Source organism: Oryctolagus cuniculus, chromosome 20 (genome assembly GCF_964237555.1).
Source record: "Oryctolagus cuniculus chromosome 20, mOryCun1.1, whole genome shotgun sequence".
NCBI lineage: Eukaryota > Metazoa > Chordata > Mammalia > Lagomorpha > Leporidae > Oryctolagus > Oryctolagus cuniculus.
The window spans coordinates 27,216,775-27,229,742 of NC_091451.1; the positions used below are offsets into that span (position 1 = coordinate 27,216,775).

Sequence of the window (12,968 nt, forward strand, 5' to 3'; positions counted from 1 at the left end):
GGAGAAGCACCTGGCTCCTGGCTTCAGATCAGCGTAGCTCTGGCCGTAGCGGCCATTGGGGGCAGGGGGGTGAACCAACGGCAGGAAGACCTTTCTCTCAGTCTCTCTCCCTCACTATCTAACTCTATCTGTCAAATAAAAAAATTTTTTTTAAATTAAAAACCAGATACTTGCTCTTTTTATATAAATTGGCCACCTAGACATGAGGGTTTTTCCATGTGAGTACCACTGATCTTTGGCAAAACAGAGTAAGAGCTCTGGCAAGTCTCAGAGGTAAATGATCACTAAGAACGAAATACCTTAAATTCTGACTTTAATTCTTCACAGGAAGTAAGAATAGATGCACCTGGCTCTAAAATGAACCTCACAGACAAGCAATTCTCCTGACATCCACTTCTTCATTTGCTTCCTTAAAATCAGCTCCGAATTCTCAGCTACCATAAGATGAAATACATGAAAAAAAGACACGCTGTAGCTGGAAGACAATCAGCTGGAGGCAGATAGGGAAATCACAGGAGCACAAGTTGGCTATGGTTTGTTACTCAAGGGCCCCAGAAGCAGTTCAATGGATTTGTGGTAAATTCTGAGCACTAAGTTATGTCTTTGAATATCTACATCAAGCAGAACCACAAAAAAAAGACCTTAGTAAATACTGGGTGACTCAATGAATAAATTATAAAGTACTTATAAGGTCAGGAGATGAAGCATAGGGCTAGCATATAGCTGCTTAACAAATAGTCTCCAATGTATCACTGCTGGCCTCCTAGCCCAAACTGACTCATTCTTAGCCGCAGGCAAATGGTTCCATTTTAAGATTTTAGAGATTAGTGTATTGGTTTCTTGTGGATGCTGTAACAAATCACCACAAACTTGGTTGTAGAAAACAATGGTGATTTATTCTCTCCCTGTTCTGGGGGCCAGACGTAAGCAATCAGAATCACTGCTAAAATCAAGATGTCAGAGGACCACCCTCTCGCCAGAGGCTCTAGGACACAATCTGGTCCTTGTCTCTTCCAGCCTCTGGTGGCTGCCTGTGTTTTCCAGTTGTGGCTGCATCACTAGAGCATTCAAAGTCGGCATCTTCAAATCTCTTTCTGTCCCATCTGGACACTGCCATGTCCTCTGTGTGGGCAAAATCTCCCTCCGTTCCCCTTTGACAATGACACTCAAGGCCTGCATAGATAATCAAGAATTATCCCTCATCTCACAATCCCGAACTTCATCACACATACAAAGATTATTTTTCCAAATAAGGCAATACAGGCTTCAGTGACTAGGAACTGATGCCTTTGGGAGCCATTATTCAGTTTACTACACCATAAAAACTGAGTATTACTGAACAATTAGAGCAGGCAGCAATATTACAAGAAATCCTACATGCACTCTATCATAGTGAGGCATTTCGCTGCAAAGATTTTGTGTGGTTTTTTTTCCTAAAGATTTATTTATTTACTTGAAAGTCAGAGTTATACAGAGAGAGGAGAGGCAGAGAGAGAAAGAGAGGTCTTCCATCCGATGGTTCACTCCCCAGTTAGCCGCAACAGCCAGAACTGTGCCGATTGGAAGCTCCCACGCGGGTGCAGGGGCCCAAGGACTTGGATCATCTTCTACTGCTATCCCAGGCCATAGCAGAGAGCTAGATCGGAAGTGGAGCAGGACTCGAACCAGTGCCCATATGGGATGCCAGCACTTCAGGCCAGGATGTTAATCCGCTGCGCCACAGCGCCGGCCCCAAAGATTTGTGTTATATCTGTGTAATACCTACAGTTGCATGTGTGATACCATGTCAGCATTGTAAGGCCGCCACAAAACACACCAAATACCAGAGTAAGGGAAAGAGTTTATTGGGGAGACCCGACAGACCAGAGGGAAGAGGCGAAGAAGGAAAAGAGGGAGAAGAGAGTGTAAGAGAGAGAGCAAGAGGCAGACAGAGAGACAGGAGATCAGGAGAGAAAGAGAGAGAGACATGTGGCTTCCAGCAACAGCAGTGGGTGGGGGGGCAGCGGAGCTACAGCCTAGGATGGTGTCAGGATGTAGATCGCGCCATAGATAACACTGCGCCATTTTACTAACAAGCATATGTATCCAAACATTTTGAAGTTAAATTAAAATCTCAGCTGTCCAACAGCCTCCAGGAATGGAACAACTATTGTGAGGAGTCAAATGGGCTAATAGGCAGTTAGGGTGGTTGTTAGTAAAATGGTATGGTCTTATCTGTGGCGCCATCTTAGGCTCTGGCCAGGTTGCCATTTTGTACCATAAGCTTCATTCTAAACCCAGCCTGGTTTACTTGCCCAATCACAAGCATCAGCCCCACCCCCACCCTAAGGAATTTGCTGCTTCCACTTCCCTACCTCTGCAAAGCTGTTTTCCCAGTACAGGAGGCTGTCTCTCCTGCACAGGAAGGCACCCTGTTGAGTCCCCAACCCAACAACAAACCTTTTCCCTTACTCCAACGTTTGGTGTGTTATGTGGTGGCCTTTGCTTTCAGTGGTCCCCTGGTGGAAATTTGGAATTGAGAGGTGCTTGCTTCCCCCCAAAACATTATCTTTAGCAAGATCAAGTGTTCACCCTCCTCCCTTAGGAATCTCCAAATTTACCATCGAATAGCAAGGGAGTGGTGATTCTACCAAGTTGAGCTCACAGTTTATTGTGAAAACAAGTTCCCTATCCTACCCTTTGGGGATGGTTTTTCTGTTTTATCATCAGCAAGCAAGACAGGATAAAGGACTGTCTTGTGCTGGGTTTGTCCCCACCTTGTATTGATTGACAGTTTCATCCCCAAGATTGTACTTAAAAACCTCATAACTCCAGCCCTTTGGGCCTTCCTTTCTTGGAACCCCCTCTTTGCTGCTCTGGCAGGAGGTTTCCAACTTGAATAAATCCTACTCTACTTTCACTGTCTTGTCTGGTTGATAATTCTTCCTTCCTGTGACACCAAGACCTAATTTGGGAAATGTCTTCACTAAGTAAACTAGCTGAAACCTGGTTTCTTCTGCTTACCACCTGGCCTTAGCTCTACCAACCAGCTTTCCTTATTTTTAAACATACTCCATGAAACAAAGCCCATGGAGGAGTTAGCCTCTGTGGAAGCGGTTAGTTTGATTAAAGCAACACATCCTGCCATCTTTTACTCAACAGGTTCACTATGGGTCAAGTTGGGTATTGGCAACATATTTGGGATTGGGCCCTTGAACTTTTTTTCTTAGAAAAATCATTCATTTCTGCTCCTTTCATATACAGTATTAGTTGGGAAACAGTCTTGCATACATATCTGAAACATATTATCATACACTTTTTTTTTTTTTACAGGCAGAGTGGACAGTGAGAGAGAGAGAGAGAGAGAGAGAAAGGTCTTCCTTTTGCCGTTGGTTCACCCCCCCAATGGCCGCCGCGGCTGCTGCACTTCCGCACCGCGCCTATCCGAAGGCAGGAGCCAGGTACTTATCCTGGTCTCCCATGGGGTGCAGGGCCCAAGCACTTGGGCCATCTTCCACTGCACTCCCTGGCCACAGCAGAGAGCTGGACTGGAAGAGGGGTAACCAGGACAGAATCCAGTACCCCAACCGGGACTAGAACCCAGTGTGCCAGCGCTGCTAGGTGGAGGATTAGCCTAGTGAGCCGTGGCACCGGCCTATCATACACTGTTTAAAGGCAAAGCACCATACGTAAAGCTGATCAGCTGTCTAGAGTTCTCGGCTTATAGAACCATGCTTCCTGATTTTACCTTAAGTTCTGAAAATCAGAAATGTCACTGCCAAAAAGGTTAAGGGGGTTTTAAAAAATAATCATTATATTCAATATTATAGTTGTAAAGGTCTATTTTCTTTAAGAAATGAAAAGCTGTAGCAGATAAAGTCATCACCTACAATGTTGGCATCCCATGTGGGCACCGGTTAGTATCCAGCTGCTCCACTTCAGACCCAGCTCTCTGCTAATGACCTGGGAAAGTCAGCAGAAGATGGCCCAAGTGCTTGTGCCCCTGCTTCTCTCATGGGGAAACTGGAAGAAGCTCATAGCTCCTGGCTTCAGCTTGGCCCAGCTCTCACTGTTGATTCTCCAAAGGCACTTGAACCCATCAGATAGCCCAGCAGTTTCATTCTCATGAATACTTTAGCCATTAAAAAAACTCAACAGGACACAAATAAACTGAATACCTTTTAGTGCTTCATCATGGATACTGCCTAGTGAAACTGACCTTTTTTCTTACTATAAGCAGATGATAGTCAGAAATTTAAGTCACTATTACTTTTGCACCATCAATGCAAATGCCAATGCAATGACAAGGGCAAAGAACACCTTAGGTTATGACAATAATTTTGACCCCACAAACCAGTGAAAAAGTCTCAGAAAACCCCATTGGTCAATAAATCACACTTGTATTCAGATTAAAGTTTTAGCAACATGTCAAGGTCATGATTAATAACAAGCTAAGGTGGTCTATCAGATGGGAGCAACATGATGACGGGCAATCCCAAACTCTTTTTGTAAAATAAGTGGTGAAGAGTTGAAGCAAATCAAACCATCTACTTTATAATCAGCTTTGAGCAATAAGGAAGTCTTTGGGGCTAAAGGTAAGGTATGAATGAAATCAGTGACCTAAAGGTGTGGTCACTTCAGGGCAACTGAGTAGACAAAGACCATCCCACTAACCCCTCCCCTAATAGAGAGCAGAAGACACTTGGAGTGGCAGCAGCACTAGGAAGAATAAAGCAAACAGAACCAGCACAGTCCTTGGCTATTTCAAGGTCCTGGGGCTTCCTGCCCAGGATAGAAACTCTCTCCTGTCATGTCCTAGCATGCAACCTTGCGCAAATTCCTAAATCACCTTTTGTTTCCGTCTCTCTCACAATGTGTAATATGGATATATTATTGATAGCTTCCTCTATGACTGTATTAGGGAGTATATGAAATGTTATAGCCAAAGCACTGACAATGGTGCCTAAGAAAGTGAGTATTTAGGGGCCAGCACTGTGGCATGGCGGTTAAAGCCGCCACTTACAGTGCCAGCATCCCATACGGGCGCCTGTTCAAGTCCCAGCTGCTCTTCTTCCAATCCAGCTCTCTGCTATGGCCTGGGAAAGTGATAGAGGATAGCCCAAATCCTTGGGCCCCTGCACCCGCATGGGAGACCCAGAGAAAGCTCCCAGCTCGTAGCTTCGGATCAGCGCAGCTCCGGCTGTTGCGGCCAGTTGGGAAGTGAACCAGCAGATAGAGGATCTCTCTCTCTCTCTCTCTCTCTCTCTCTCTGCCTCTCCTTCTCTCTATGTGTAACTCTGACTTTAAAATAAATAAATCTTTGAAAAAAAAGAAAAGAAAATGAGTACTCAGTAAGTGTATCTTATTAAAAAAGTACCTTAAACTGGCTAATTTATAAACACAAGTTTACTACTCACAGTTCTGGAAGATGGGATCAAGACCAAGCACCACCAGACCTGCTGTCTGGTGATGGCCTGTTCTTTATGGACAGCACCTTCTAGCTGCATCCTCACATGGTACAGAATAGGCAGCAAGCTCCCACCAGTCTCTCTTACAAAGGCACTAATTCCATTCACCAGGGCTCTAGTCACCTATCTCCTAATATCAACACATTGAGGATTCAATTTCAGCATGAATTTTGGAGGAGCACAAACATTCACACCACAGCACCAGTGTTCAGTAATATTTTCCCATCATGTATAAATGGTTAGCCAAGTGCCCTGTCAGCAGTGGGTGCTCAGTAAGAGTTACTGCTCCCCTTCCCAGCCAGACTGGGAAGCCTGTATGCACCTGTAAGTTTATCCATGGTGCTTTGAATGTCATGGCTGTCTCACCAGTAATCCATAGACAGGGACTGGTGTTGTGGCACAGCAGGTAAAAAGCTGCTGCCTGCAATGCCAGCTTCCCATATGGGTACTGGTTCAAGTCCCAGCTACTCCACTTCCCATTCAGTTCCCTGCTAACCGCCTAGGAAAAGCAGCAGCAAATGGCCCAAGTGCTTGGGTCCCTGCCACCCTTGTAGGAGACTCAGAGGAAGCTTCTGGCTCCTGGCTCCTGGCTTCAGCCTGGCCCAGCACTGGCCATTGCAGCCATTTGGGAATGAACTAGAGGGTGGAAGATATCTCTCTTTCTCTTTCTATGAAACTCTGACTTTCAAAAAAATATATAAACAAATCTTTAAAAAAAATCATTACAGAGAACTTGATGCTTAAATATGAAAAAGTATACATAAATGTGTAAACTATTGTATAGGAAAGAAAATGTTTGTTATATGGTAGAATATAATCTATTTTGTTATATGGTAGAATCATGTTTTATATCTTCTAAGAACTTTTTCTCTTTTTGGTGTCAAAAATGTGTTCGGAAAGGACTCATTTTTAAAAAGTAAAACTTGCAAAATATTCAACCCAACAACAGAAAAACACCAGTTCTGCTTTTTGTTAGTTTCTATGGTAGACAGAATAACCCTGGCCCCAAAATGGCCAGACTCTAATCCCCAGACTTGTGAATATGTCCCTTTTCATGGCAAAGGGACTCTGTGCATGCAATTATGTTACAGATCTTAAGATGGGTACATTACCCAAGGGGGCCCAATGGAATCACAAACATCCTTACAAATAGAAAAAAGCAAGGTGGAAGAAGTCAAAGATGTCACTTCAAAAAAAAGGCACAGAGATGATGCATTCTTGACTTAGGAGATAGAGCAATGGGCCATGTGCTAAGGAATGTGGGAGGCCTAGAAGCTGGAAAGCATCAGGGAACATACTCTCCCCTACAGCCTCCAGAAAGGAATGCTGTACTGCATTTGATTTTAACCCAATGACATCTACGTTGGAAGTGTGAAATACAGAACTGTAAGATGATAAATTCATGTCATTTAAGCCACTAAGTTTGTGCAGATTTGTTACAGCAGCAAGCAGAAAATAAATAGGTGTGAGGTCCCAAAGGTTATCCAATTACCTTTTTGCTGTGACTTAAGTACACAACAAAGTAAGTGGCTGGGTCATCAGTGTGGGGAATAAAAATTTGTATGATTTCCCAAAACCCCCCAATATTGCTTCTGGCCATTAAAATGCCATAAAATAAGAGACTTCTCATTAACAGCTACCTCCATCCTTGAAGACTTGGATCCATGAGGTCTGGAACATGAAGACATCCATGTTTAACAAGTTTCTCTATTTGATGACTCCAATATTTAGAGATGGTCAGTGGCCCACACTTTCAGAGACACTTATGTCTACATATAAGGAGCTTACAGTTTAGGTCCTGGGTAAACAGAATTCCAATCCCTACTAGATGAATATATGTGCATTCTTCCAAAGACAAGTCAACAGCCAGTGATGAGAGTAAAAGGTTACAAATGACCCTGGACCTATAAATGCATTTATATGCTAATGAGCACAAAAGCCAATTGTAAAATTAAAGAGTGAGACCTCTGCCTGCTCTGTCCTATGTGGCTGGTATCTCAGAGTTCGGGACAGAACCCTGGCAGCCCTGTACACCCCTTACAGAGAAGCAGCTCTGTTGAGCTTGTTCCCAAGTTGAACCCTTAGCTTCCCACTACCTCACCTGTTTCTCTATGAGGTGGTGACGTGTTGGCCCAGGGTGTGTCATCTTCAAATTGAACCCAGTTGCTGATGGCTGAAGCCAGGTCAGATGGGGGCCGCTCGGGAGTGCCAGGAGAGGAGGCCACTTCGGAAATGAGGCCCATTTTTTCAGAGGAGTCATCTTGCTCGGAGTGGGAAAGGTCCTGCGATCCTGCATCCACTGCGTGGTTCTCCCCGGAGGAGCTCTCGGACGGGTCTGAAGAAGATGACAATCTCGGGAGGTGCTCATCAGTGCCCCCTGAAAGAGACACCAGACACCACCATGAAGTAAAGAGAGTCACTCTTCAGAACTGCCCCATGGAGGTGAAAAACAAAGGACAGGTTAGGATGATTCCAGGACCCACCATCGCAGTGGGTGGGGGAGAAGAGAAGAAAACAGCCACACCCACCTACCAATATGCTAAAGGATTATTTCTGAATGTGTGAAAACTAGAAACTTGGGGCAGGCACTGTGGCAAATCAGGCTAAGCCTCCGCCTGCAGCACTGGCATCCCATATGGGTGCAGCTCAAATCCTGGCTGCTCCACTTCCAATACAGCTCCCTGCTGATGGCCTGGGAAAGCAGAAGATGGCCCAAGTGCTTGGACCCCTGTGGGAGACTTGGAAGAAGCTCCTGGCTCCTAGTTTCAGATCAGCCCAGCTCTGGCTGTTGTGGCCATTTGGGGAGTGAACCACCGGATGGAAGACCTCTCTCTCTCTCCCTCTGTCTCTCCCTCTCTCTGTCTTTAACTCTCTCTCTCAAATAAATAAATAAATCTTTAAAGAAAAGAAAACAAAACTAGAAACTGGGGCTGGGGTTGTGTTGTGGTGAGGTAAGCTACCTGCTGTGATGCTGGCATCCCATATGAGTGCCCATTCAAATCCCTGTAGACTGACGATTTCCAGGTGTGATAAATGAAAACAGGATGATTTTAAGTCAGCACTGGCAGACACAGAACAGAATCAGCTATAAATAGCTCCTGCATCCCACCTTGATCTTCATCCCTGAAGTCAATATATTTATCTTCCCTGTGACCAGGAATGACAGCACTGAGATCTCTGCCATGTGCCAGGCACTGCTCTAAGCACATTGAGTGCATGATTCACTTAATGGTCACAACAAACCATGAGGAAGGGACTGCGATGACCTGTATTATACCAGGTATTAAAGCTATGCACAGGGGGTCATTGCTGTGGTGCAGCAGGTAAAGCTGCTACCTGCAGGGCCGGCATCCCATATGGGTGCAGGTTCAACCCAGCTCCACTTCCACTCCAGCTCTCTGCCATGGCCCGAGAAAGCAGTAGAAGATGGCCCAAGTCCTTGGGCCCCTGCACCCACGTGGGAGACTTGGAAGAAGTTCCTGGCTCTTGGCTTCAGATAGGCTCAGCTCTAGCTGTTGCGGCCATTTGGGGAGTAAACCAGCAGATGGAAGACACCACTCTTTCTCTCTGCCTCAGCCTCTCTGTAACTCTGCCTTTCAAATAAATAAATAAAGCTAAAAAAAAAAAAAAAACTGCAGAGATGTCGAACAAATAATCTACCCAAGGATGCACCACACCACACATCTGTGATGAGGCCAGGATTTGAGCTTAAGTGATAGGGCTCTAGAGTCTATCATTTTTAATAACCACACTTTAAAAACTGAGAAAATCCAAATTGCTGGAGGAAGTAACAAGCAAAAAAGCTGATAGTGAGGTAATTCTTGTAACTATGAAGACTATGCTTCTTGGAAGAGCCAAAGAACTTTTGTTGTTTCCAGGCCTTTTCTTAGGGCCCCAAGTTTCCTAAGATGCTTCCTCTAAGCTTCTAACTAAAAGAACCTGTGCTGGCCGGCGCTGTGGCTCACTAGGCTAAACCTCTGCCTTGCGGCGCCGGCACACCAGGTTCTAGTCCCGGTCGGGGTGCCGGATTCTGTCCCGGTTGCCCCTCTTCCAGGCCAGCTCTCTGCTGTGGCCCGGGAGTGCAGTGGAGGATGGCCCAAGTGCTTGGGCCCTGCACCCCATGGGAGACCAGGAGAAGCACCTGGCTCCTGCCATCGGATCAATGCAGTGCACCGGCCGCAGTGCGCTGGCCGCGGCGGCCATTGGAGGGTGAACCAACGGCAAAGGAAGACCTTTCTCTCTGTCTCTCTCTCTCTCACTGTCCACTCTGCCTGTCAAAAAAATAAAAATAAAAAAATAAAAAAAAAAAAAAAGAGAAGAACCTGTGCATCTGAACTGGCTCTTTTTTTGGATATTAAGATTCCACTGAAGAATGATCAAGTATAAGACATAACAGACAGATATGGTTCAGTGTCAATCTCATCACATTAGGAAATGGAAAGACTCCTTACCCTTGGAAGGGACATTGAAGAGTGGTTCTTCATTGAAGGAGACCCAGTCTGACTGGTGGGTAGCTATCACATGGTCCAAGGTCGTCATGCTAGGACAATGACCATCGTCACACTGCAGACCTCAGGTACACCCCAGAGCGCTGGGGTGGAGTGGGGACAGAGCAGCACGATGGACTTGGGCCCAGGGTCTGTGACAAGGATCTTGCCAGGGTCAGAAGTTAGAAGGGAGACAGACCAACCTTCTTGCCTTTGGTTAACCTACCAAGCAAAAATCTGTTTAAAAAAGAAAAAAAAAAAAACACAAGAAATTTAAAAGGATAATCATTATATTATATGCGATACACATAAACTTAGGGCTTTTACCACTGCCCACAAAGAGGTCTGAGGTGGTTTCTAACTTGCCTTAGTTCTCTCTGCTTCTGTCATGCCCCCATTTTTCATCTTCCTTTGCCTTGAAATATTTACATCTAGCATCAAGATCTCAGAACAAACCTTCACATCAGACTTACAAATATCACACAAATTTTTGCAATTACATTTCCTAATTTCCCCAATTATTATATTTCAAAATGGCATTATCAATAATATAGCACTATCATTATAAAACAAATATTAAGACTTTTCCACAAAGTGCTTTCACTTCCTTCTACTGGCTGGTGAAATAAAAGCATGTTCTTTCCTATTAATTCAGTGCAGTTTCTTGCCTGAGGCAGGTAACTCTCTGCAAGCTTGATTAAAGTTTTTGGCAGAAATCCAATTATCTCCAGATGGAACTACCAAGTATGGTATACAAATTAAGAAAAAGAGAAATGGAGTCATCTCCTTCATTTCGAGTAAGTGGATAGAGAAGATTTGCTTTAGTGAAAAATCTACATTAAAGAAAACACATTTCAGCCTAAGCCGATTTTAGTTAGTATATAAAGGTCTAACCTTTACTAACTTGCAATTATGCCTTATGTATATAGAAGGAATCGCGTCTTGGCCCTTTGGCTAAGATCAAGTGTATATCAAGGGATACTTAATTGTCTTATAATTGTTTATGCTCTTAAGGTATTTTTACAACTTGAATCTAGCTCTTAATTTTATAATGAATTAATAAAATCTGAATTAATGCAAAATTAATGTGCTTCCACAAAAGAGCTACTCTGCTTTGAGCAATATCAGTTCCTATTAATTGAATATTTACAATGTTCAGATAGTTTCTAGGACAACTTAACTCATAGCACTCCAACTGGTACACAATAAAAAAGAAAATGTTGAAGAAATTTCACCATAGGTTATTATCTGCTGTAAATAATCTATACTAGGGAAAATTAGATTAGAAACATTTACTAGGATTTGGCTTTTTTGGTAATTATCTTTGTTGCATGATACTTCCTAAAAGCAACTGTATATAGAATTTACAACTTTTAGGAACACATTTTGATACAATTCTTCATTTTAGCTGAGTAGGAAAAATAGTGCTATAATTCTTTTATAGATGAAGAAATCTAGGATGAAAAAAGTTAGCTGACTCTTCCGACACTTTCAGTGTTACCAAGCCCTTATTGGTAGTGAAGGTTCCTAAAATGCTGCCTGCAGGCTTGAGTGAAAGAACTGAAGAATCTCAGCATAGTGACCGACTGACTTATTTTCTCTAGAAGAGCCCACATGAAAAATGATCAAGTAGAAGCCATAAACAAGCAGATGCACCAAGCAAGGAAGTAACAGACCGACCTCTGGAACTCAGGTTTTCTGAAACTAAAACACTCCAACCTTTGGGTCAAAGCCACAGAAAAAAACACACAGATATACTCAAATATAGACAATCAATCAACTCAAGTACTGCACAAACATCAGTTATAATGAAACTATAATGAAATAGGCCAGGAAACTCCTCAGGTGGAAACCTACCCGAATACCCAAGCTGTAGAGGATGCAAAGCCCAGAAATGTCTTCTCCAAGTCCCTCTTGAGATCCTTACCTACCACAGGACCAGCAGTGTGTAAACAGCCAGGTCTCCTAAACCAGATCTTAACAGAAAGCAATATGGGGTCATAGACCCAAAGAGCCAACTCCCACAGGCTCCTGTCTATGGAGCTTTTTCAAGCCCTGGCAAACAGTGTCACTCAGTGTGGTAATGGCTGCAGGCCAAGATAAGACAGCAAAACTGAAGAGTCAGAGTTCTCTTCTCACAACAGCAGCAGCAACATGTACACCAGGCCTCCCTGCTCCGCCCTCTCTAAGAGAAAGCCACAACACAAGTCTGTATGCTGACACATGCAGCGTCACAACTCAATGGCAGAAAACATTCTGCTGATCTCGTGATGATGAACCCAGCAAAATTCATGGGTAAGTGGGTGGGAGAGGGAATAGGGCAGGAAGAGAATGAAAAGGTAAAGGTGATGGGAAAATACCTAGAAATAGTCCAGCTTCCAAATCTTACAGTTGAGAACACTGAAGCCCAGGAAGTTCAATGTAACAGAGACTGAGTCCCAGAGCTAGGCTGTCTGAATTTGATTCCTCTACAGTCTTGGATGCATAATTTGTCCCCTCTATCTCAGTTCACCCATGGACAGCAAGAACAACAAAACTTATAATTCTAAGGATTAGAGAACATAAACCAAGTACTTAACATTGGGCATAACAAATCCTTTGTAATAAAACAAGAAGAACAGCAGGTAACCTCACAGAGGGCTTCTTCTGTACCAACCCCATTCCAAACTCTTTACAAAAGGCAGCCTTCAAAATGTGGTAATCTTTACTTAACATATGCTAAATTGATCTTCTGTATATAAAGATAATTGAAAATTAATTCTGATGTGAAGGGGAAGGGGAGAGGGAGTGGGAGAGGGGAGCATTGTGGATGGGAGGGAAGACATGGGGGCGGGGGGAGGCTACTGTGGTCCAGAAGCTGTACTTTGGAAATTTATGCTCATTAAATAAATTTAAAAAAAAAAAAAAAAAAAGGCAGCCTTCACCATCACAGCTTCTGTGGCCAAATGACTGGCCAAAGGTTGCACAGCTTGCTGGTGAAGTCCTGTGACTAGAATGTAAATTTCATGAAACCGCCCATTTCTGTCATTTACAC

The 12,968-nt window shown here is 43.8% G+C and overlaps 1 protein-coding gene across 4 annotated transcripts in view; it reads right to left on the reverse strand.

Annotated features, from left to right (window-relative positions):
- STON2 (stonin 2) overlaps positions 1 to 12,968 on the reverse strand; it is a 190,950-nt gene that overhangs the window by 125,892 nt on the left and 52,090 nt on the right. For all 4 annotated transcript variants that reach the window (XM_008271961.4, XM_051826192.2, XM_051826188.2 and 1 more), the window contains exons 2-3: positions 9,899 to 10,171; positions 7,549 to 7,824 (exon numbers count right to left, since the gene is read on the reverse strand). In XM_008271961.4, the coding sequence (XP_008270183.2) occupies positions 7,549 to 7,824; positions 9,899 to 9,986 (364 nt within the window). In that variant the 5' untranslated portion in view covers positions 9,987 to 10,171. The remainder of the gene's footprint in view (positions 1 to 7,548; positions 7,825 to 9,898; positions 10,172 to 12,968) is intronic.